The sequence below is a fragment of the Harmonia axyridis genome, chromosome 6 (genome assembly GCF_914767665.1).
Source record: "Harmonia axyridis chromosome 6, icHarAxyr1.1, whole genome shotgun sequence".
NCBI classification, from domain to species: domain Eukaryota; kingdom Metazoa; phylum Arthropoda; class Insecta; order Coleoptera; family Coccinellidae; genus Harmonia; species Harmonia axyridis.
The window spans coordinates 17,054,250-17,080,283 of NC_059506.1; the positions used below are offsets into that span (position 1 = coordinate 17,054,250).

Below are 26,034 nucleotides of genomic sequence, written 5' to 3' on the forward strand. Positions count from 1 at the left end.
GCATTACATTTCAAATATGATTTCTGGCATATGACCGCCACGGCTGGCTCGGATGTAGTCCAATTTGGACGTCCAATTTTCGATGACTTTTTCCAACATTTGTGGCTGTATAACGGCAATAACACGGCGAATGTTGTCTTCCAAATGGTCAAGGGTTTGTGGCTTATCCGCATAGACCAATGACTTTACATAGCCCCACAGAAAGTAGTCTAGCGGTGTTAAATCACAAGATCTTGGAGGTCAATTCACAGGTCCAAAACGTGAAATTAGGCGGTCATCAAAAGTGTCTTTCAATAAATCGATTGTGGTACGAGCTGTGTCACATGTTGCGCCGTCTTGTTGGAACCACAGCTCCTGGACATCATGGTTGTTCAATTCAGGAATGAAGAAGTTAGTAAGCATGGCTCTATACCGATCACCATTGCCTGTAACGTTCTGGCCATCATCGTTTTTGAAGAAGTACAGACCAATGATTCCACCAGCCCATAAAGCGCACCAAACAGTCAGTTTTTCTGGATGTAACGGTGTTTCGACATACACTTGAGGATTAGCTTCACTCCAAATGCAGCAGTTTTGTTTGTTGACGTAGCCATTCAACCAGAAGTGCGCTTCATCGCTAATCAAAATAAAAGGGACGTAGTGCGCGATACGTATTCCGCACAGAACCATTTCGAAATAAAATTGCACTATTTGCAAGCGTTGTTCAGGCATGAGTCTATTCATGATGAATTGCCAAACCAAACTGAGAATAAATCACTTGACAGCTGCTGAATCGGTCACCATCTTGAACAGTAATGCCAACTTAAAGTTATATACCTAAAAAAAAAAAAACACCCGTTATTAACTCTACCACTAGGGACACTTCAGCATTATCAAGTTAGCATTCAAATATTAATACTTCGAATTAATATCCAAAAATGATTTGTTTCTAACCTCTTTTAAGTGAATGAATAGATCAATTTGACATATAATCACTAGGGCATATAATCCACAGCACGTTTCCTTTTTACAATATTGAATCGGGATCTTTCATGTAGGCAAGAAAGTTTTCTCTTCTCAAAACTGTAGTTCCATTCTCATTAAATCTTACCGTTTTTAAAAGCAAATTTCTATTATCCCACTGCCGACTCCTATCTCGACTTCAGGTAAAAATCTAGAACAATCGTACTTTTTTAGTCAAAGAGAAATATTTCAAATCAAAACTAATTTTCAACAGATGATCCTTGTATTGAGGTTCTCTGATCATAATAATAATGTTCAAAATTTCCGTTTGATGATTGTGATTATATTTGTAACCGCTTCGTTGCAAGACTACATCAAAAAATGTCGAGGAAAAGGTGTCATCCATCTGATTTGCATGACAAAACAATTTTTAATGAATTCATTTAATTCGTTTCAGACTTTCCGGATATTTTTCGGGAAGAAATAGGACAACAAATATTTTCCTCTTTAAAAGAGAATATTTTATTTGATAAAGTAGATTATTTCGCTTCATCTGGATGCAAGTAGATCAGAAGACTTCTTTGAGGGGTTCGGTTCTATCTGATGAAAGCGTTCATACAATTTCCCGATGGGACAGAAAAACTTAAAATGCATGAAATGGATATTTCATCAAAATTTGGGTTGGATTACTGAATCTTCTCCATTCCCATTATTTTGGGATAAGAATAACGTCATGAGAACTTTGAGGTTCTCTTCAAATTATTGAAAGTTTAATCTTCAGTCATTATCTCTCACTACAAAATAATCGAATCTAGTCTAGTTTCACATATGAAATGGGAAGTCCAAGATTTCTTTTCACTTCATATGGAGAAAAATGCTGTTTCCATAAAGAAATAGATTTTTTCCTCTTGTAGTATCAAGCTATTTTTTTGACAGAAGCTATAACCCATTAATTAAATCATTTCACCAAAAATCGCAAATATGTACCTATGTATAAAACATGCCCTCGTCGAATGATAGTCCACCAACTTGCAGGTACTACTCTGAGTTCGATAAAATTTTGAGTAAACTCTATTGTTTGCAAATATCGATATCGTAAACTTTCAACTCTCCACGGAAAAAACTAATTGTGTGAGTTCCAGGGACCGAACTGACCATTATATCTACCAGATATTCAGATTCTATTCTAGCAACATCGAATAAAAGCAATATTTCTTTTAATGAAATGCAATATTAAAAAAAAAATATGTCAGGAGTTATTAAGATCTTTTGGGTGCTGTTTTTATATTCAATACCAGAAGATTTCAAGTTGAATTATGTATGTATGTTGGACTATGTAAAAATTGTAAATATAGCTTCAGAGAGATAACACAAAACAAGCATTGCCTAGGTGTGTCTTTGTTCTCGCTGGGGTTAGTTTTATAATAAAAAAAATATTAGTGAATAAATGAAATGAAATATAGTAAACAAAGTGTCCCGGGAGTAACTGTACATTCTCTTACCTGATGTAGAGTAAGACTAGTTGAGTAGGTACGGATGGAATGCAAAAAATTAATTTCTGCCTTTCCAAAGAAAGCTACAGGGTGAGTTTGCATAATCAAGATAGTTTCTCTTTTCTAAACCGAAAAGGTCCAGCCCATCATGTTGAAAATATATTCCTGTAATAATGCCTTGTATCATGCCGGGTTAAATATTTTATAAGAAGTCAAGATGAACCGACCTTGCCAAGCGACCATCAGAAATCTAGGTATCATCTTGTAATAAATGGGAAATTGGTAAAACCTTCCAAATTAAATCGAACCAAATTCTACGCAGTGTGAGAGGTTCGAGTTGGCGATAATTCATAATCAGATCCTTCAGCAATTTCTTTGTTCTGTATCTCAAGTATATTGATCATTAATGCCACATAAATTGAGTGGTCAACACGGTTTTTAAATTTGTCTTCGAAGGTTCAATACGTAGTTATGATGATCTAATATATTTGAACGGAATAATTCTTTGGAAAAATATTTGGTAAATGACATGAAATTGCTTTTAATTCCCTCAACTAAGCCCCTCTGTAAGAGATCAATTGGGAAAATGGATTAGAAAAATTAGGCAGTATCGATCGGGGACTCAGGGAAGTCAATAGTAACGGGAATATTACGTCGGTCTCGAAACCGGACTTAGAGTAAAGCAATTTTTTTTTTAAGAGTCCTATTTTTTATGGTTGAGTTAAAGAAAAAAGGAAAATTCAGTAGATGAGTGAGTTCAAGGAACTTCAAGTTTTTAAGAAAGAAGAATTTGTTTTACTCTAAGAAAAGACGAGTTAGGTCAGACTCAGAAGTAGGAAAACAGGGGTTTTAGATAAAGTTTCAATTTTGTTTTGTTATAAAGATAGATTAGCTTTGAGTGCGTGATTCGGGGGTGAAGTGAATAAAAGAGAATTACACGTCTCGTGTGAAAAGTTGAAAAAGAGTTTATTATAACTAGGTATACCAACCTAGCCCCGCGGGATAAGGGCAAGTAACAGTTTAACGATCTTTAGGGTTTCTTTTTATTTTTGTCTTGTTGAGTAGTCCTGATTCTCCCAAATTCAAAGTTCAATAAATAATTTTGTTCCGTTTTGTTGAGTAGTGGATCATTTCAGATATTTTTCTGTATTGAAGTTTTGGCCGTTGAGTCAAATAATATAAATTTTGTGAATACCATAATTTTGTTTTTTTATGATTATATTTGATTTTGAAGAATCAATAGAGTTTGATTAACCTGGAAATATAATCCTGCCCCCAAGAAAGAAAATCAACAAAAAGACCTGTCCCTAGTGCGACGGGCCGAACCCACAATAACATCATATTTTTTTTATTTTTAGTCAGTGGAAAGCCGCTCTTCCATTGACACATATATACCCCCAAAGAAGGGGTTTATTACAATTTGGTGACAGCTTAAGGGATAATTGTTGATTTTTGTTTTTGGGATTGGATATTATCCGAAGAGTTATTTTTTGGTAGTTTATGCGTGGAACTGTTGAATTGGGAGCTTATCGGATGAACAGACTTTGTCTCATTTGTGTTATATATTTTGGAATTTGAATTGTTTTGAGCGTATTGTTGTTTTTTCATATAAGAGGTGAACACATATAATTTTGTTGAGGTAAAGGAGTGTGACGGATTTTGATAGTTTTTGTATGTTATTTAGGTAGTTGGAGTACATCAACTATTGGGCCTGAATTATAATTAGTTAATTTTTTCGTTGGACGTTAATTTTCTAAATCCACAGGTGAATCCGGCGTTAGTAAATATGCCACTCTATTCGTTAGGAATGATGTCGACTACTTTGGGAAATTTTACAGGAAAAGAAGCTTTGAGATATTTTGATGAATTAGAATTAAGGGCAAAATTAGAAGGATGGAGTGAGGACAAAACCCTCACTCTATTGAAACTAAAATTAGAAGGCGAAGCATACATCTATTTTAAATCAGATATCACTTTAAATTCATTGACTTATGCAGAATTAAAATTAAGATTAATTCAAAAATTTACTTCACAAAAATTGCCGGGGGAATGTCAGTGGAATTTGAGTGGATGTATGCAGGGACAGGATGAGGATGTATCTTCATTTTGTATCAGATTAAGAACAATAGGTGCGGAATTATTAACTGAAGATTTGGCCGGAGCGACGAAAGAGGAAGAATTGGGTATAAGAAAGATAAATAGGAATTTGATTTTAAATCAATTTAAAATGGGACTTCGAAAAGATATTATGAAGGAGGTTGGTATGTTTTTGTTACTAGAAAAAAACTTGGATTTAGAAAAAGCGGAAGAATTGGTAAAACTACATGAAATGAAAAATAAAATTATTCAGGAATACAGGTCATTTAATTCACAAATATCGGTAATTGAATCTGAAATAACTTGCCAATTATGCGAGAAGAAGGGACATATCGCGAAAAAGTGTAGGAGTACTGGATTAAGTTGGGGAAAAAGAGGACAAAACGTCGAGAGGATTTGTTTTTCGTGTGGTCAATTAGGTCATTTCGCAAGGGAATGTAGGAATGCAAGAGCGATACATAAAACTCAAGGAGTGCGAAATATCGATAATCAGCCGGGGCGCTGGGTAAAGGAATGTGCCATGAACGATCGTGAGATAGAACCAGGAAGACGAAAGGATTTTGACATTGGGACGATACATATTAATAGAGATGTTTTACGAAGAATAAATTTGCCATTTGAAAAGAGGAAAAAAACTATAGAGATGAGACAGGAAGTTGAGTCAAGTAATAAGGGATCATGGGGAAAATTTAAAGAGAATCACGTAAATCGAATTAGGTCGGAGAAACTAAGCGAGAAAGAGAAATTGCCGGTAAAGACGTGTTATAAGGAGGTCGGTACTCAGAACGGATTGCGTTCGCCAAAAGGGCGGCTACCTAGTAGAGAATTTAGGGAACGTACGGTCATGGTCATTCCGGAAGTAAATTCGGCAAGAATACATGACGTACCCCACTTGATTAGATTAAGTATCAACGGAAATATAGGTGTTTGTTTGATAGATACAGGGGCAGCGGTGTCTCTCGTAAAAAGGGGATTGATCTCAAGAGAGGAGGTCAATGAATACGGTGTTGACTGTGAGTTAACTAGCGTATCAGGTCATAATGTACGTACCTGGGGTACGGCGAATATTGCGGTGAGTCCAATAGGAGAAAAATTGAAGATAGATTGGATGGTTATATTAGTGGATGATCAAACATTGGGGAACGTTGATATAATACTAGGTAGGGATTTTCTTAAGGAAAATCAAGCGCATATTAAGTATGAACAGGAACCATCGGTAACTATGTGGGGAAGAGAGTTTAAATTTATGAATAAAGATTTGAATGAATGTATATATACAGGGGATAGATATACAAAGAAAAATAAAGAGAAAATACAAGTTAACCTCTTCAGGGCAAATCAGGTTAGTTCGGAAAAACAAGGTGAAAGAGAGAAATTGCAGGTAAAGACGGAGGTCGGTACTCAAACGGAAAATCACGAGGAGAAAAGAAATTTAGTGATGAGGGATATTGGTATCCAAGTAGAAAATATAGCGGAATTTGAAACAAAGGGATTTTCAAAACGAGAAGGGATAAATCAGTCAAATAGTGATATTGAAGAAATAAGGGTTAACGAAGCGATAGGGATGACAGAAAAAGATGAGAGAAAAATCCGTGGAAAAGAAAAAATTTCGAAGCAAAATATTACAAGTACGAAATCTTGGGAATTAACTGAACCAATAAAAAAGGTAAAATCTTATAGGGTTGAGAAATTTGACAAAAATACAGTGGTTCCTCAATTTGATGTAGGGGAATTAGTTTATTTGAAAAAAATGTCGGCGAAACAAGGTATATCAAGAAAATTAATGGAACCTTGGGTAGGACCTTGTAGGATCGTGGAATTGCTTGGTCCGATGACCTATAGAATTAGGAAATGTGGGGGTAGAGAGGAACAAATCGTTCATGTAGATAGGTTAAAATCGTATACCGCGAGAAATCGAGAGTTTGGGATAGATATAGAAGAATTCGACGGTTTGGAAAAATTAGACACGGACGGTAGCGAGACCGAATCTGATGATGAACAGATTGAGATACGAAAATTTTCGCCGATGAGGATGAATATGAGGTTCAATCGAGCGCAATTTGAAAATGAGGAAGTAGAGGAGGATGAAATCCCTCTACGTAGATCGACTAGAGTACGTCGCCCATCGGATCGATGGGGTTGGGACTCATAGAGGACGGTACCTATATACAGATAAATCCATTATAATATAGGTTATTCATATTTTGATGAATTTTTGGATGAGCAACGGAAATTTTGGTAAATTTTGCGTGAGTTGATGATTTATGGATACCTATTTATTTATTTTATTTTGGAAATTACGATGATTGTGTAAAATATTGATAATATTGGTGAATTTTGATGAATCGTTTATTTTTTCATATTAGGGAAATATAGCGAAATGAAAGTAGAAATTTTTTTTTTGAACAGTTGGACTTTGAAATAGTTGAGGAAATATATGAAGTAATTTAGATATTATAAAATTATTTGAGGATTCAATTGATAGAATCAAGTCACTAAATGATGATAGTTTTTTAGTAAGTAAATATTGGAATAATGATGTATTTTCAATAAAAGTTTAGGACGAGCAAACGTTAGTGGTTTTTCATTTTAGGATTTTATTAAGATTATTCTGAATATGATTATTTGAGTTTTGGGAGAAGTTGACTTTCGGAAAAAGAATGAGGACTTATGGTGTTTTTTTTTCTTTTGACATGTGAAGATGTGAAGTAAATTAATATTATGATTTTGATCCTTGGGGAAGGAGTCAGAATATACATTTCGAATTATGAGGATAGTTTCAGTTTTTGAGAAACAGATCTAATTATTGTTGAATTATGTGGATTTATTGTAGAGGGGTGGAAGTAAGGATATTCAGTAAAGAATTAGTAGAAGTGAAGTATATAGAGTTGTCAAATTTACGTTGATTTATTTTGTTTTTTAATTCCATTCGTATTTATAATGAGGTGAAAGATAATAAGTAATAAAGATAAGTCTGGAGTTGGAAGTGTGCAGATAAGATAATTAATTTTTTTTTTATTTTTGGATGATACAAAACCCAATTTGTTTTTACATTTTTTGAAATTTTGGGTAACGTGGGACAAAACTTAGATATATGTCCTCAGGGAAATTGAATCGCCCCTGCCCTATACGTGAGATTCAAGGGTCGCTCTCAACTTTAAGGAGTAGCCACCTATTTTTGGGTATCGTGGGGAGTCGTAGGAAGATAGCCCTCAGGAAATAATCGCTCCTGCCCATTACGTAGATTCCGTTATGGTCGTCGAAAAGCGAGCAAAACGGTTGAAAAAAAAAAAACAGTTAGGAGTTTTACTAATTTTTGATTAAAATTTTTGAGGTTTTTTTTTTTTTTTTTTTTTTTTTTTTTTTTTTTTTTTTTTTTTGACAAATAAAATACAGTTTATGGTGGTTATGTTTAGTTGTTTTTGTAATGATTTAATTGATCAAGAAATTGTAACGGAGATAATGAAACATTCAATTGAATTGATGTAGCTAGGTTTAGTTTTTTTGTAATGCTTTCATGAAAAATTTTATGACAAATTATCAAATGGTAATATCGAAGGATGGAAGCAACGGCAGGAAGATGGTTGGATCGAATCCTAGTTTACGGAATAACCTTCATCTGAATTACATCTGGAACATACAGAAAAGTTGAAAAACGGCTGAACACTTCTTGCAAAGTGATGACGTAGTCAATGAACTGGTTAGAGTCCAGTTCTATCAAGAGGCAGTTGATAAAGATGATCATTATTATGATATTAATTTATATTGGAGAATTTTTGTGGAAAAGCTTTAGAAGCTGAAGAAGAAGATGGGATCAGGATCAAACTGAGGATGAAGAAGATGCCCAGAGAATCCTGAATTCTGCATCCAAATGGTAGAAGTATGCAAGGTGCATACCGTAGACGTCAGACCAGGGGTTTTGGACGTCGAGTATATTGGGAGGAAATGACTCGCTCGCCAATATGGGACTATTCATTAGTGGACTAATGGTATTCAACGCTTTATTTCGTATGATTAAATACGGCCTTGAATTTATAATACCGATCGTCCTTATATGAAATTTTATATATGGGAAAATAATGGTAGCCAATCTATGGAGTATCAGCCCTATGAGAAAAATAAATCATGACCAAGCAGAAGAAGATGAGATCACCAGAACTATGAGGGACGTCGAAGTAAAAGGTTATTTCCGTGACGAGGATGAGATCCAAAGAAGAAACAAAGTACCATTCCACAAGACAACCCTAGGAAGCAGTGTTATGAAACCAGGAAGTGTCGCGAAAGTGAATTTTGAAATTCCGAAAAGTAAATAAACTCCATGCTGGAGTTAGTGAAGTGCATAAAAGAAAAGATTTCCTGAATTGATTTTATGATTTTCGATTTTGTTGTTTGTATATGTATTAGGATTAGGGTTTATTTGTTTCCTTTATTTGAGTTAATAAAATTGGACACTTGTCGAATTATTGAATAATGTCGGAGAACATACCACCATAGACTTAAGTTTTATCTAAGGGTAGGTAGAAATGATATAGTTTTTTTTTAGTTATGCTTTGAAAAGTTTGGTAAATAGGTTATAGTTTCATGTTGTATCTATTAATTAGTATTTGGAAAGTTGATGATGAGCTTTATAATTTCAGAATTGAAAATTTTGATTTACGTTTGAGCTAGTTTCGATATTGAAATAGGTTAGTGTTATTGTAAATTCTGGAGAGGAAGGACTACATTATTAATATGGCTAAAAGTAAGGGAAAAGTTATGGCAACCGATGCCAAAACTTTTTCGAAGGAGGGAGTAGTGTAATAAATGGGAAATTGGTAAAACCTTCCAAATTAAATCGAACCAAATTCTACGCAGTGTGAGAGGTTCGAGTTGGCGATAATTCATAATCAGATCCTTCAGCAATTTCTTTGTTCTGTATCTCAAGTATATTGATCATTAATGCCACATAAATTGAGTGGTCAACACGGTTTTTAAATTTGTCTTCGAAGGTTCAATACGTAGTTATGATGATCTAATATATTTGAACGGAATAATTCTTTGGAAAAATATTTGGTAAATGACATGAAATTGCTTTTAATTCCCTCAACTAAGCCCCTCTGTAAGAGATCAATTGGGAAAATGGATTAGAAAAATTAGGCAGTATCGATCGGGGACTCAGGGAAGTCAATAGTAACGGGAATATTACGTCGGTCTCGAAACCGGACTTAGAGTAAAGCAATTTTTTTTTTAAGAGTCCTATTTTTTATGGTTGAGTTAAAGAAAAAAGGAAAATTCAGTAGATGAGTGAGTTCAAGGAACTTCAAGTTTTTAAGAAAGAAGAATTTGTTTTACTCTAAGAAAAGACGAGTTAGGTCAGACTCAGAAGTAGGAAAACAGGGGTTTTAGATAAAGTTTCAATTTTGTTTTGTTATAAAGATAGATTAGCTTTGAGTGCGTGATTCGGGGGTGAAGTGAATAAAAGAGAATTACACGTCTCGTGTGAAAAGTTGAAAAAGAGTTTATTATAACTAGGTATACCAACCTAGCCCCGCGGGATAAGGGCAAGTAACAGTTTAACGATCTTTAGGGTTTCTTTTTATTTTTGTCTTGTTGAGTAGTCCTGATTCTCCCAAATTCAAAGTTCAATAAATAATTTTGTTCCGTTTTGTTGAGTAGTGGATCATTTCAGATATTTTTCTGTATTGAAGTTTTGGCCGTTGAGTCAAATAATATAAATTTTGTGAATACCATAATTTTGTTTTTTTATGATTATATTTGATTTTGAAGAATCAATAGAGTTTGATTAACCTGGAAATATAATCCTGCCCCCAAGAAAGAAAATCAACAAAAAGACCTGTCCCTAGTGCGACGGGCCGAACCCACAATAACATCATATTTTTTTTATTTTTAGTCAGTGGAAAGCCGCTCTTCCATTGACACATTTATACCCCCAAAGAAGGGGTTTATTACAATCTATGGTGAACTGAGCCTCGTTTATTTTCCTCACGCATAACAAATACACGAACACAATATCAGTATATTCTCTATTTATCAAATTGATTATGTTGTCTTAGAAATAGTGGTTATTTCGCTTGAATTTTCCGTGATTCTGGTGATGCTACCAACACATGAAGTTTTGCATTAAGGTTGAAATTATTACTATACATCTACATGAGACATTTCAACTAAAATCGATTGTCACTGAATTATGAGCTTGTTCAGATATTCTGCTTGAATAAACAATGATTCTGATGACACAATCATCACGAAATTTGACTGAAAGATTGAAATTATCACTTTATACCTGAGTACAAGCAAGTTTTTTTTCGTGAATTTACTATAGTGGTTGTGTACTTTATATCTAAGTACATAACAAGTTCTTTTCGTGAATTCACTCTGGTAGTTGTGACGCGATCAACTTGATTTCCATATAGAATTTGAAATTCTTATTTTACATCTACATACATATGCAATATAACAATTTAACTACTACAAATGTATTATTTAAAAAGTCAAATAAAACACCCGTTTCATTTACCCCAAGTAATTTATCTTGCAATTAGAATATGTTTGTATATATGTATATTCAGGAAAAAATCCTATAAGAAATATAGGAAATAATAAAAAATACCCCAAACCATTTTCAAAGATTCAAACTTTTTTATTTTAGAGAAAAATCGAAATCAGAAAGAAATATAGATCATTAGTGGGTGAACCTGATCATTTGTGACCATTTTCAGCTTAAAACTCTTGAAATACAAAGAGCTCCAAACAAGAACTCAAAAAATATAAAACAAACTCTTTCTTGTAGAAATAGATCACAAAAGCGGCAATCATCAAATTATTCGAAAAAGCTCTTTCTGCTAAAACTCCTCATATATATTTTATACAAATACAAAAGATATTGAAAGCAATCAAATTAATCTTCTTTTTCGAATAAACAGATTTCAGACAGGATGGAGATTTATTCGCAATAAATAAGTGTTATTTCCCCACTCGTCCGAATAAGTTTTATATGTATTCCAATAAATTGAAAATGGATTGATGTACGTGAAATCGTTTGAGACTTAATTCACCAGTTGATGCTTGATATTTTTTTCGTCAGCAATTGATTTTCCCATTCTCCTTCTATTTGAATGTATCGATTGCTTCGAGGATTCAGTTGAGTGAATACAAATATTGTGCCTGAGTTTGAATAAGCCATTCAAAGCAAAGAAGATGTATATGTTCTACATAAACGATATATTGATTTGAAGCATGTTCATATGCTTATGAATATGGAATAATTGAACTTTTCCATCCTTAAATTTTCCCATTCAATGGGTTAATAACATAATTTGTCTGTTTTACATCTCAGAATAGTCTGATTTAGTTTTTTTTTAATAATAATAATAATATTGTTTATTTCCAGAATTATTAGCATACAGACAATAGAATGGAAACAAGTCATATTGGCACATTATTGCCTAAAATCATCATGATAATAATGTATCCCAGAATACCTTGAATTCATACATAGAATAAGGTTCACATTTCAAAATAAATTGAGATATAGCTTTTCGAATGGCTTCGATATCTTCAATGATCTTAATTACACTAGGAAGATAACTAAATAATTTAATTCCCATATACAGAGCACTGCGTTCAGTGAGTGAGTATTTATGCGCAGGAAAAAATATGAGAACATTCTTCTAGTATTATTACAATTCCTGTATGCATCCCATTTATTATTATTTATGATGAAGAATAACAAAATTCTGAATAAGTCCTGGGAGTTTCATTTTATTATTGCTCCTAAATATGCCTCAGCATGTAGACCTGAATTTCATTCCAAACATAGTTCTCAATGCTAACTTCTGAACAATAAATACACCTTCTGCTTGTGAGCTACCACCCCAGAATATAATTCCGTAGGACATCAGTGATTTGAAATTCGAAAAATATAAGGTTGTTAATGTCGTAGTGTCAATTTGATATTTCAGGACTTTATAGAGTAAATCGCGATATTTAGTCTTTTTATAAGGGCATCACAGTGTGCACCTCAATTGAGGTTTTTATCAAATAATGCCCAGTACTCTTGTTTGTGGGCTAACTTGTATAGTCTGATCGTGGTGAAATATATAATTCGGACAAACTATGTTCGATCGTATGTTGTTGAAAAAACGATATTGGTTTTCGATGTAATGAGCACAAGATTATTGTCAGATCACCAGTTCTCTATCCCACTCATGGTCTTCGTGATTTTGTTAGATACACTCCCTGCGTCATTTCCACTCACTAAGACGTTAGTATCATCCGCGTATATATAGGATTCTATTGCACCCCCAGCTAATCCGTCATTCTCGACATGCTCCCTCAATTCCTAAAAAAATATCCGGTCATTAATATAAACTTGAAACAAAATTGGCTCTAGTATAGTTCCTTGAGGTACTCCTGAAGTGATTTCGCATTCTGAGGACAGAAACTTTGATCTTACCCCATCCAACATCAATCTTTGCTTTCTATTAGATATATAGCTTTTCAATAAATCTAGTGTTGTTCCCCTAATTCCACATTTATTCAGTTTCAATAATAAAGTTTTATGGTCTATTCTATCTAAAGCTTTAGAAATATCTACAAAAAGCCCAGCGGGTATCTTATCATTTTCGATTGAATCAATGATCATCTGTAATAACTCAAATACTGCAGTTTCAGTACTACGACCGAGAATGAAACCGTGTTGCCTGCACGAAAGTACAGGGATTTTCTAATAAGAAGTTTAATTTTGATATTGACAAAAATGAGTATATTTCAAAATGAAGTTATGCCATTAACAATGGAAAATGTAATCAGCCAAATGGCCACCATAGCTACGGTTGCACCACCGTATCCTTTTCATGGATGAATTTTCTACCAGTTCGTACATAAGCGGCTTTAGATCCTCGATAACTACACGAATTCAATTTTTAGTGTCGTGAATCTATCGTGAAGCATAGGCCTTATTTTTCACGTGGCTTCAAAGTCTAAAGGTGTTAAATTACAAGATCTCGGTGGCCAATTGTATTCACCTCTTCGACGTGGTCAGAAAACTCTCCTTGCAAAATTGCGATCGTTGTTGCTTGTGTGGCTTGTAGAGTCGTCTTGTTGAAAATAAACGTCGTCCACCAGCATTATCTTCCAATTCCTGCCATAAAAATCATCAAAAGCTCGGTAACGCAATCCATTCACCATAACAGTTGTGCCAGCTTCATTTTCAAATAATTAAGGTCCAATCACACCACCAGTTCAAAAATTGCACCATTAAGGATGGAGCGGCTTTTCAACAATCACTCTTGGATTTTCAGAGCCCCAAATACGATAATTCCGCTTATCAACGTAACATCCGCGGTGAAAATGGGCCTCATCACTGAAGATGATTTTTCAAAGAAAATCCGGATCATTTTGATACATTTCAAGGGCCCAATCAGCGAAAATACGATCGACCGACTTAAGTTCTTGTGTAAACGGAACTTTAAGATCGATAAGTAATCGACATATTTTTTTTTATAAACACTACGGGCTACAACACCAATATTCTAAGTTATCCTTGAGCGACACACGCGGTTTCGATTCTTCACATCACAAACTCGTCTCAACAGCTCAAATTTTTCGACCAATTTCACTATTGGCGGCCGAGAAGTTGCTTGAGCTTTACAAAATTAGTTACTGCAAAATGTTCACTATTTTTATAGTGAATTTCAACAACTTTCATGCGTTGCTTAGTGTGTATCGTTCCAATTTCAGTAATGATGTAGTTTTTACTTGTCAAATGTTAAAAGATAGTAGTTCCAAAAGTTTCAGTTGTCCTGTTGACACTCTACTGGTTGAGTTCAACTTCGTGAGTTTTAGAAGGAGAAGAGAAATTTCTGGTGCGATCTTTGTTAACAAATTAGTTAATACTCAAGTCGATTCGATAAACCTACTATGTCTGTTGAACTTAATACGCCCAGCATTTTATCAAGAACAAATTTAACTTTTAAAATCAATATGGGCTATGTCTGCAATACTCAACACCTTTTCCACAGTCCGGTGGCATCCATCTATAGAAGCTTGAATAAGTTATAGTTGATATAAATAATAATAAACTGCTAATTTCCACAAAATTTATTGATGTTAAATGACGACAATTGTTTCACTACACTGTAGCTTTTTCAAGTCGGATGCTGAACTGAGTATTCCCAAATTATAACATTCGTATTATAGGTATTGATAACATAGTTGAGGAGAAAATGTATTTTAAATGAGGTAATTAACATTATATTGGAAGGTGCCGCTGGTTATTCCAGGATTGTATAAAGATGTTAAGTAGTGGTGATCTATTTACATCTGTTTGTTCATTCAAAAGGACGAATGTTATAATTTGGGAATACTCAGTTCAGCATCCGACTTGAAAAAGCTACAGTGTAGTGAAACAATTGTCGTCATTTAACATCAATAAATTTTGTGGAAATTAGCAGTTTATTATTATTTATTTAAAATGAATTTCCATCAAGTGAAGACCGAATCAATCAAATATTTATAGTTGATATATTTTTTCTTTCCATAGGTCAGCTTAAGAAACAATTGTGAATTGTATTTATTAATTAGGAACTAATTTTTTTTTGTGAAAAATCGAAAAAAAGCGTGGAGTTGGCACCCCAGCGGAATGCGGTATTTTTCTACCAGTATCCTTGGGGTTCAAACGTAAATTTTTGTGTTACAGATAGTTACCAAAGACTTACTAACGAATGCAAAAAAAAATTCTTCATTTTCGAAAAGGTGGGTGCTAACTTGGCACGAAATCGTGGAGGAAAAACTACTCTTTCCAATTAATCTTCAAATTAATTTAATGAGATATGATGACTTCAAACTTAATAACTTCTCGGACACCTCAAAATATCAATTATTTTTTACATTCCGCTCTTTTATGTACAAGACGGTAGAGATTTGGACAAAATGGTATCCTGCTGTTCCCAAAGAACAAAAATCATAATATAATTTATTGGGGGGACAGCAAACTTTCATCCTTCTATAGACGCGTCTCGGGTCCATATTCATTCAAAAATGAAGTAGACCTGAGATGAAAAGTAGGTTCTTTTCCGGCTAGATTATAAAGAACTGACCATTACGGTACATCAATTTTCTTTAGTTTAAAAACTTGCATTTGCTTTCGGGACATATTCACTGAAAGGCATGTAATCCTCAAATGGATTCCACTCTGCTGTGAGAGTATCATGGCACCCCTCATAAATACCTGTTAAAACTCCTTTCCGTTTTCCTCGGACTTTACGTCTGCCGAGTCGTTGGCACGTTGCGGCCATTTGGCCACTGATAGCAGCAGTTGCTGCAAGTGTATCAGAAAACCACATCCAAATTTTCTTTCCAGTTGATTTATCGCTTCAATCCTCTGGAATCGAGTTGGGTGAAAACCAGAGTGACGTTATAGATACTTTTATCTCAAACATGCTTTCGAATTTGCCAATTACAAATTGAACAAAAAAAATTACTATACACAGAGACATTCACAATAGGTTGATCTTTAGCTGTTTCCGAATAACCCAATCGAATTCAATTCTAATAAATTCGAAAAAAGCTCTGTCTTGGCGTCAGAAGCTTCTAACCGTTCGTTTACCTATTTACATTAATGGTTTATCTGAAGAAAATTTCAATTGTAAAGTATCTTTATGAACAGTTAAAAATTGAGATATTTTTCAAAGATCAATCTATAAAAAAAATCAATAAAACAAGGACAGAATACATTAACTTCAAATAAGTTATACATCAGACTACTCGTATTCTATAGATGCTAATCAAGTTGTCATCCTTTGAAAAATAATATCAAAATCCCCAATTCTGAAAATAAAAGTGCAAGACTATAAGAAATTCTTGAAATAAATGCATATAATCCCAGAAATATTTTCTGGAATGAACAAACAAATGAAGAGTCTAGGGGAAAATTCTCGTAATCGACATCTGAATCAGATTTGTAGTTCGTCTGGGAATTTGAGAAGTGATTAAATCTGACGACGCACTCACATATTGTGAATCTTCATAGGTGATGGTTCAAATACAATATTTTTTGTATTTTTAATCGTTCTTCCGCTTAACAGTATTATCAAAAATACTTATTGTCTAGCGGCAATTGGTTTGAATGTAACAGCCTGTATAATTTATAGAAATGAGAAATAATTTCTTTCATATTCTGTCTGCTAGACCACAAGTACCAAACATGTTTGGAAACAGCTCATTTTATCAATCCAAAAATGTAACAAACTTCAGATGTTACATTCAAACCAATTGCCGCTATACAATAAGTATTTTTGATAATATTCTTTTTATTTATTTAACTAATAATGAATGTTACGCGTTACTTTATGAGCACACACAAAACTATTGGATTTTTGTCCACCCTGCACCAATTGGAATCAAAATGTGGTACATTTTTGTAATCAGCTCAGCTGGAGTAATAGGAAAATTGAGACAAAATGGGGATTTTCCATTAAAAAAAATGACGGTGACGTCATTACTCGAAAGTAATTCACCCTGTTCATTAGATTATTATTTTTTATTAAAATAAAAAATCGACGTGTTTCAGGATTATTTCTCAAAATGGTCTGTTTAGCTAAAAATGAATTTGTTCCATACTTTACGGACACAGTGTATGTATTTATAATTGTCTTTATTGAATATATTTGAAAAAATTGGTTCTCATTTTAATTTGGGAAAGCTCCCATAACAAATTTCAGTGTTCATTTGAATGTTAAAGAAAATCATCAAAATCTTACAACTAAGTAGATATTATATTTTTTATTATATATTTATGATGAAATAAATGTAGATTTCAAACATATTACTTCTTTCTTTGATATACAATTTATCACCCTATTGGATAAATTTTGAATTGAATTTTTTTATCTTTCTCGGTAGTAAGACATATCTTATATAGAAATTCCAAATATCAAAACATATAAAAATTATTAAATTCTGAAAAAATGAGATTAACGTTACAAAAAAAATGTTCGGGAAACGGAGCAATACTTGTTTTTGTTAAAAATCAAAATAAAAGCAAACAGTCTTCATACGAATACTCCAATTCAAATTGTGTAATCTGTACTTTGTAGACGTTTTCTGTCAATTCTGAATCTGACATTATTTTCCTAAGTTTCACTTATCACGGTTAAACCGAACCAATTCTTCGGTTTAAATTCAGAGCGATTTAAGATCCGCTTAGCGGACGGTGGAATGCTTAAGGCGAAGCTTAAGTAATTTAAGGAGAGTTTATGGGTTAAGGGTAAAATGTGGAATCGGCCCTGAATCCGACAAAATTACAAAGATTCTTAACTATGCAGTTTTGGCACAGAAAGGCACGTTATAGTTTATAGTTATTAAGGGGTTACAGTCCACTGCGACCTCAAAGTCTATTGGCACGTTAACAAAGATTTTTTTTTTAATATACTCTCACTAAAGCTTACAACAATTGAATCAAAATACGCTAGTTACAATGGATTTCCAGTGACGTCATATAGGAGACCGTATCTCCATAGGGAGAGCCGCTAGGAAAAAAATGATGGGAACTTGTCATCTTATTTTTATGTTTTGTCTGAATCCGATAGATTTCCCACATTTTCCCGAAAACCCTGTATACAATGTTTATTATATTATCAGTCAATTAGTTAGAAACTCTGATAATCCTCTCAAAATTTGCCTTGAAAATACTAATGGTTTTTTAAATGAAGAAACTGAACTTCACCCTGGAGATGGAGATTCACCATAAGGATTGAAATTATTATTCTACATATAATTTCAAAATTGAATCTCAATCGAAGTGATATTTGTGAAATTATCAGCAAAATATTTACGGAGTCTCTAGTTGGAAATTAACCAAATCAACCAAGAAGTTCGATATTATACTCTGAAAATTTTAAATTTCCACGTTTTTCCTTTCGAGAGTTGACGTATTCACCGCCGGACGAATAGCATCTTGACATGAATATCAACGTGAGGTTCTGTTCGTCCGCACAGAAATTGGCATGGGATTCTTATGAATTATTGATAAGAATATTTTCAGTAATAACATCACAAGAGCATAGACAATATTCGAGTATACACCGATTCACAAGACGTAGCACGCGAAACATCACTAGAGCAAAGCTCGAGTGAATAGGTTCGTATGATCAAAATATATTGTCTATGGTCGAGTGGTATTCGTTACGATTATATATTACGAATTATTTCAATAACTATAACCAAAGCACTGCATTTTGATAATTCAATGACATTTAACTGAGCTTGACTTTTACTTTTCGGCGAACGTTAAAGAATATTACTATGGAAATGATCACAATATGGCAGGAGGCGAAACACCAAAACGATTATACCACTTCGTCAAGTAGTATATTCACTTATCCATACGCCTAACTATGGAAAATTTACGGTTTCTATTGGTTCATCAGAAGATGAGTTGTAACGGGTGTTTTTTTCAAGGTATATAACTTTAAGTTGGCATTACTGTTCAAGATGGCGACCGATTCAACAGCTGTCAAGTGATTTATTTTCAGTTTGGTTTGGCAATTCATAATGCATAGACTCACGCCTGAACAACGCTTGCGAATAGTGCAATTTTATTTCGAAAATAATATTTCTGTGCGGAATACGTATCGCGCACTACTTCCATTTTATTGTGTTTAGCGATGAAGCGCACTTCTGGTTGAATGGCTACGTCAACAAACAAAACTGCCGCATTTGGAGTGAAGCTAATCCTCAAGTTCATGTCGAAACACCGTTACATCCAGAAAAACTGACTGTTTGGTGCGCTTTATGGGCTGGTGGAATCATTGGTCCGTACTTCTTCAAAAACGATGATGGCCAGAACTTTACAGTCAATGGTGATTGGTATAGAGCAATGATTACTAACTTTTTCATTCCTGAATTAAACAATCATGATGTCCAGGAGCTGTGGTTCCAACAAGACGGCGCAACATGTCACACAGCTCGTGCCATAATCGATTTATTGAAAGACACGTTCGGTGACCGCCTAATTTCTCGTTTTGGACCTATGAATTGGCCTCCAAGATCTTGTGAGTTAACACCGCTAGACTACTTTCTGTGGGGCTATGTAAAGTCATTAGTCTATGCGGATAAGCCACAAACCCTTGACCATTTGGAAGACAACATTCGCCGTGTTATTGCCGTTATACGGACACAAATGTTGGAAAAAGTCATCGAAAATTAGACGTCCAGATTGGACTGCATCCGAGCCAGCTGTGGCAGTCATATGCCAGAAATCATATTTAAAATGTAATGTCACAAGATTATCTTGCGTATAAATGAAATTCATGTCAATCGAATAATCCATCGTTGTTTCATTGCAATTTAAAGTTTTATAGCTTCAAAAAAAACACCCTTTATAATCAGTTATAATATCACTAGAGCATAGACAATATTCGATTATACACCGATATAATCGTATAATCGAAATATATGTCTATGCTCGAGTTGGTATTCGATTATATAACGAATAATTATAATAATCTATATAATTATAATAATCTATAACCAAAGCACTGCATTTTGATTATTCAATGACATTTCACTGAGCTTTACTTTTATTTATTGGCGAACGTCCAAGAATGTTACTATGGAAATGATCACAATATGGCAGGAGACGAAACACCAAAACGATTATACCACGTCGTATATTCACTTATCAATGGGAACTTCACGGATTCTATTGGTTCATCAGAACATGAGTTGTATAATCATTGTTATTAAACCGGAAGTTGGACATCACTTTCTTATGGAACGCCCTATATTGTTTTAATAGGAACGCTCAAAAAATTCGACGACTGTTCGAAAATGTTTTATATTATTTGTTGAAATAATTAGGATTTTTTCGAAAATTTTTAGAGTACGGACAATCAGTTTGAAAAGAATATTCTACTCACATATCATTCAGAATATGGAATATCATCACAAAGGCACATCACAGGTTTTATTGTTATTATAGTTCATATAATTCGAAAGTAAAATCATTAAACCTCGCTTTTCTAAATTCCATCAACCTCGAAATGCATTGAATCGAACTTTTCATCATATTTCCCTCAAATATCCAATTCCATAAAATCTTTGTCACTTTTCGATTAATTAGAGCATGAATGCTCGGCTCATGAATTTTTCCACAGTTGAATGATCAATACATTTATAATTATATTTTACGCATACCTGAGCTGAACAAAAACTTTCACTTTGATGAATTCCAACGTGTATTTAAAATTTAAGAGGAGAATCTCTTCTTCAGCATAAGATATTCACTCGACATGAAAATATCGATTCCATTAATTTATGTGGATTTATTCACACGTAATAAAGTGCATCAGCTTTCATTCGATGAGAATTAATATCGACGGTTGGAAGGAAAAAGGACATAAGAAAACATTTTCGGTTAAACTGAGTTATTTGCATCGTTAGAATCGCCTGATTTTTTCGCGTAAAATGGTATGAGTTTCAATTCTTTTGTGTCGCTTATACCGTCAGTTTCACTGTTCAGCAAGGAAAATTTTTATACTAACATACTTAATTTTAAACTAATTCGCAAATATTGATGATTATACTAATCTAATGAACTGAATTATTCACATTTTCTCTTCTCCCTTTTAAGCCAAGTCAGCTGCACAGAAGCTTAGCTATCTATTTCGTGCGAGGAAATTGTTCACTCCAAAGCAGCTTTTATTACTTTATAAGGCTCAAGTGCGTCCAACTATGGAATATTGCTCTCATGCTTGGGGTTCAGCTCCTAAGCACTCGTTACTTCTACTTGATTCCATTCAAAAAAGAGCAGCGCGCCTAATAGACGATCCAACGTTAACTGCCAACCTTCATAGTCTCGATCACCGGAGGAAGGTTGGAGACTTATGCCTTTTTTACAGATACTGCCACGGAAGGTGTTCTGCTGCCATTGCCTCCATGATTCCTCCAGGGGCTCAATTTGATCGACGAACAAGGCTAGCCGATAATAGTCACCAGTTTGTCGTGCATCTTTCTACAGCTAGGACATCGGTGTATCAGAAGGCTTTTCTTCACCGAAATGCAAGGCTATGGAATACCCTACCTCAAGATGTATTCCCCCTTGGTTACAACTTACAGCAGTTTAAGACACGCACAAACCGATTTCTTCTAAATTCATCTCGGGGCGCTTGAAAGGGCGTTATAAGATCAGTCTTTTCCCGAGAGATGCGTATAAAAAAAAAGCAGTATTATTCAAATGTTATCTCATTTACTCAAATACAATGAATGTATATTATGTATGTGGTATTACTTTTTTGGGGCGGTTGTCCTTCTTTACTTACAATTATTGAAATTGTAGATTATGTCGTATAGATAAATGTTTCCGAAGTAGGATTTTCACTAATGCTGTCGCTTAGGCCCTTTTACTTTCATGCATGATTTTTTCAGATATACATATGATCATGAAATACGAATCTTTTCACTTCATCTTGATTCTTGGACACTGTCGATCACGGACGTAACTAGGGGAAATTTAAGGGGGGTTCAAACACATACACTGTACCACACCTACCACCAGACATTTTAATGAAAAGTCTACCCACTGTCAAACATAAAATGTTAGTGGAAAAACTAGGTTTAGTTGCATAATTTGTTTTTTTTTAAATTTTGATTACTGTAAAAATTATATTCAATAAGTGGGGGTGTTGAAATATATTAAATATTATTTTGACTACATGTAAGGGCATATATTTATGTTCATGTTGAACACCCATGTTGGCTAAACTCTACCGAGGACAGTTTTTCTTCCTCTTCCTTTTGATCTATCATTGTACGCAGAATGTATTTATCTGTGATTTGTATCAATGACCTTTTTTGAACCTCTCTTGAAATTATCTATTCTCTCTGGAATCTCGTAATGTAAGTGTGTTCATTTGAATATAGACTTCATATAAAACGCTGAGCTTGTTGACTGATTTGATTGATTCTACCTAGTTTCATTCATCCTAAATAAACTCATGACAGTATACTCTAGAAGAGGGTTTGCGTTGTAATGAAAAGTTTGCAGTGATATTGTAGGTAGTGACTCTGTCTGCCCGAGAGGTGGCGTAATGGGTGTCGCGCCACACTTCAATGCGGACCTGGCGGGTTTAAGGAAGCCGCTGCGTTGCAGCAGAGTCACCTCTCCACGATGGTGTGAGAGGGTGTCTTAGGCAGATATCGCTTAATTGTCTAACTGAAAAGTCCACCAGCGATCTCTGGACGAAACACTGTAAACCCTAGAGAGAGGGCGCACCTACTTATTTTGGCTCGAGAAAGACTCGCCAAAATATAGAGACTAATAAGTTGTTCTTCCTCCATCAAAAATTGACAAGTTTGAACGTTATTTCATATTTTTATTGGAAAGCAATGAAATGAAATCGAGTCATAAAGCAGGTTTCTTTGGACCATTCTGTATTATTCAAGAAAGAAAAATGTGAACTGTATTGATCTCATTAAATTGAAGTTGATTATATCACTGCTGTTACTGATTCTGTTATTTTATTTCATTCACAGAAAAATGGTTCTGAACTCCATGTCATTTTTAGTGTTCATCATTCCAGGACTACTTTTGAGAATCGACAATGTGAACTCTGCATCTATATTGAATTCGTAAGTTACATAATATTAATATAATACTGTTTATGCATAGTTCTACAGAATGGCGATTAACGGAAATCCTTAATTCTCTCTTACAAATGAATAAAAAACGTATTCTGGTTTTATAATCAATATATTGCACTGAGTTCATACCACCGAACCAACCAAATATTAAAAAAATTAGGAAAATGCTGACGCGAAATCAGGAACTCCTTTGTATTGAATTATTAATGCGCCAATTGCCAGTGATGTAGTCCCCAAGTGCTCAAAACATTTAATGACAGGTCAATGCTCTACTCGAAATTTTTATCAAATTAATGGATTTTTCTCGACTGAAGTGCGCAATGATGAATGAAACCTCCTGATGCAAGGTTAATATTTTTGCTTTACTCGAAATTTTTATGAAATGAATAGATTTTCCTCGACTAAATTTTGAAATATTATACTCAATAATTGTCTTGTATGGAAGCTTAGATTGTTTCGGTCTTCACTCGACGAAAGTTCATTCCGAAATGATGAATAAGAACAATATTTAACTTAGTATCCAGTAATTCTAACCTGAAGAAGTCATGGTATGACAAGACTATTGTCGTTAAATAAGAAAAGCGGAAGAAAAATATGTCTGTTATTCATAATTTTAATATGGAATCTTTCAAATTTTTTTAGAGCTATGAAAATCATATACTTTGCTTTATTTTTTTTATAATGAAACTTTGGAATCGCCGCTTAAGGAAAAAAAATATTTGCAGTGGTTTTCTGAGATATATTTTCACTTATATGACATAAACGAATAATTGACTGCCATATTTTGAATTTCAAATTTGTGCGTCTTCTGAAAGAAGATTCACAAGAATTGAAAAGAAATTTGATATATCTCCATTGAAAAACTGCAAATGAAACATTCGACATTGTTAAAACCGAGAAACCATCTGAAAATGTTTTCCAGACACGTGAAGCAATTAGAAGGAACTTCAATTTGTTTGAAGTCCTTATCAAATTACTTTTTAATTCAGTTAATTTTCCATTCTGCCAAATCTACCCTAGTTTGTATAATTGGGGCACATCGTATTCTCGAGCGAAATAAATCATTCGGAAAAATTATTTAGAAAAGGGCGATCTGAAATTCACTGATGTTGAAGTTATTTTATTTATTGGAGATAATCATCAATCACTGACTTGGCGTCTGAAGCTTTTGGGTGCTCGTCATTCATGCACCTATTATATAAATATATGACGTAATTTATTATGATATCCTTGTTGTCGGTTAGTTTTTCGAGTTCCCAAATACCAGTAGTCACACAGTCATAGTTTACTGATGTTGTAATAACCACTCTCATCTACAGAATAATCTGTATAAGAGAATATGCAATTTGTTCTGGAAAAATGATTACCTCGTACTTCTCTGAAAATGAAGAAGTTGTCGTGTCACTTAAACCGTTAATTCTCATCGCTATGGTCAAATTATGACCGATTTTTTTGGGCCGGATATGAATGATATGGAATTGGAAGAGATGTGGTTCCAGCAAGATGTTGCAACAAGTCACACAATACGACATGCTCTGCCTTTATTGCAAGAACAATTCCTAACACTCACAGTTCTCGTTTCGGCAATGTGAATTGTCCGCCAAGATTTTGTGATTTATCGCCCTTGGATTCTTGTGAGGTTATGAGAAGGATTTTATTTATGTGGATAATCCTCAGACTATTGACGATATGAAAACCAACATACGCCATATTATTGGTGAGATATTTATCGAAATATACTAACTGACAAAAAAACTACAAAACCCAGAAGGAGCTGTTTAAATTAAAATTTTTTTTTGTGAAACATAGATAGTATAGCAAGGAGTAAATGATTGAATTTGGAGAAAAAAGTCGTAAAGGTTTTTTCATGTTGTTAACATGAAAAAAACCTTCACGATTTTTTTCCAGTCGATGTTTAGTTGTTGTTAAAATGCCTAGAGCACATGTACGCGGAATTTATCGCCAGCTAAGTAAATTTGAAAGAGGTCGAATTATTGGTCTACGGGAGGCGAGGTTGTCATTTCGAGAAATCGCTTACCGTAGGAACAGAAATCCAACTACTGTTATGAGATGTTGTCGAACGTGGTTTGATAATGCCCAAAATCGAAGAAGAGTAGGCAACGGACGTCAAAGGGGCACTAATGAAGTTCAAGATCGACGCCTAAGAATTATGGCCATTAGAGACCGATTTTTACAACTCGATCTTTGGCTGAAGAGTGGTTAGGAAAACAAGGGCATACTGTAACTCAGCTCAGCAGTGCAAAAAGTAGTTCATGAGCTGTGCTTGTCTCTACGCTTAGGCACATTCACATCATTGCTGCCCGGGGAAGAATCCTGTAACTGTCCGAACGCTTTACCGCCGGATAAGGTCTTTCGGACTGCAGCATTATCGACCCCATATTGTGTTACCTCTAGCAGTTGATCATCGCCAGCGAAGATAACAGTGGTGCAAAGAACCTAATATTGGAATGTAGAATGGCATCAGGACGTCTATTCTGATGAATCTCGATTGTCCTTGGGTGCGCATGATGGCCGAAGATGGGTTAGACGACGTCGGGAAGAAAGACGTGAACATCAGTTTTATGTTGAGCGTCATGTACACCGGACAGTAAGCGTTATGATATGGGGTGCTATTGCACCTGCAAGTATAGGTTACCTTTAGTCTTTATTAGAGGTAACATGACAGCGCTGCGCTACCTTCAAGAAATAGTGGAGCTATATGTTCTCCCTGATCTTAATCGTCTTGAGAATCCAATATTTCAGCAAGATAATGCCCGACCTCGTGTTTCCAGAGCTAGTTTAAACTTTTTCGAAGCGACCCATGGGAATCTTTCTTTTGCCATGGCCTCCCAGATCCCCT

The 26,034-nt window shown here is 34.3% G+C and overlaps 1 protein-coding gene across 1 annotated transcript in view; it reads left to right on the forward strand.

Moving 5' to 3' along the window:
• LOC123682494 (diuretic hormone class 2) overlaps positions 1-26,034 on the forward strand; it is a 42,938-nt gene that overhangs the window by 15,011 nt on the left and 1,893 nt on the right. Inside the window, exon 2 of the mRNA XM_045621131.1 lies at positions 23,067-23,162. Coding sequence (XP_045477087.1) covers positions 23,071-23,162 — 92 coding nt within the window. The 5' untranslated portion in view covers positions 23,067-23,070. The remainder of the gene's footprint in view (positions 1-23,066; positions 23,163-26,034) is intronic.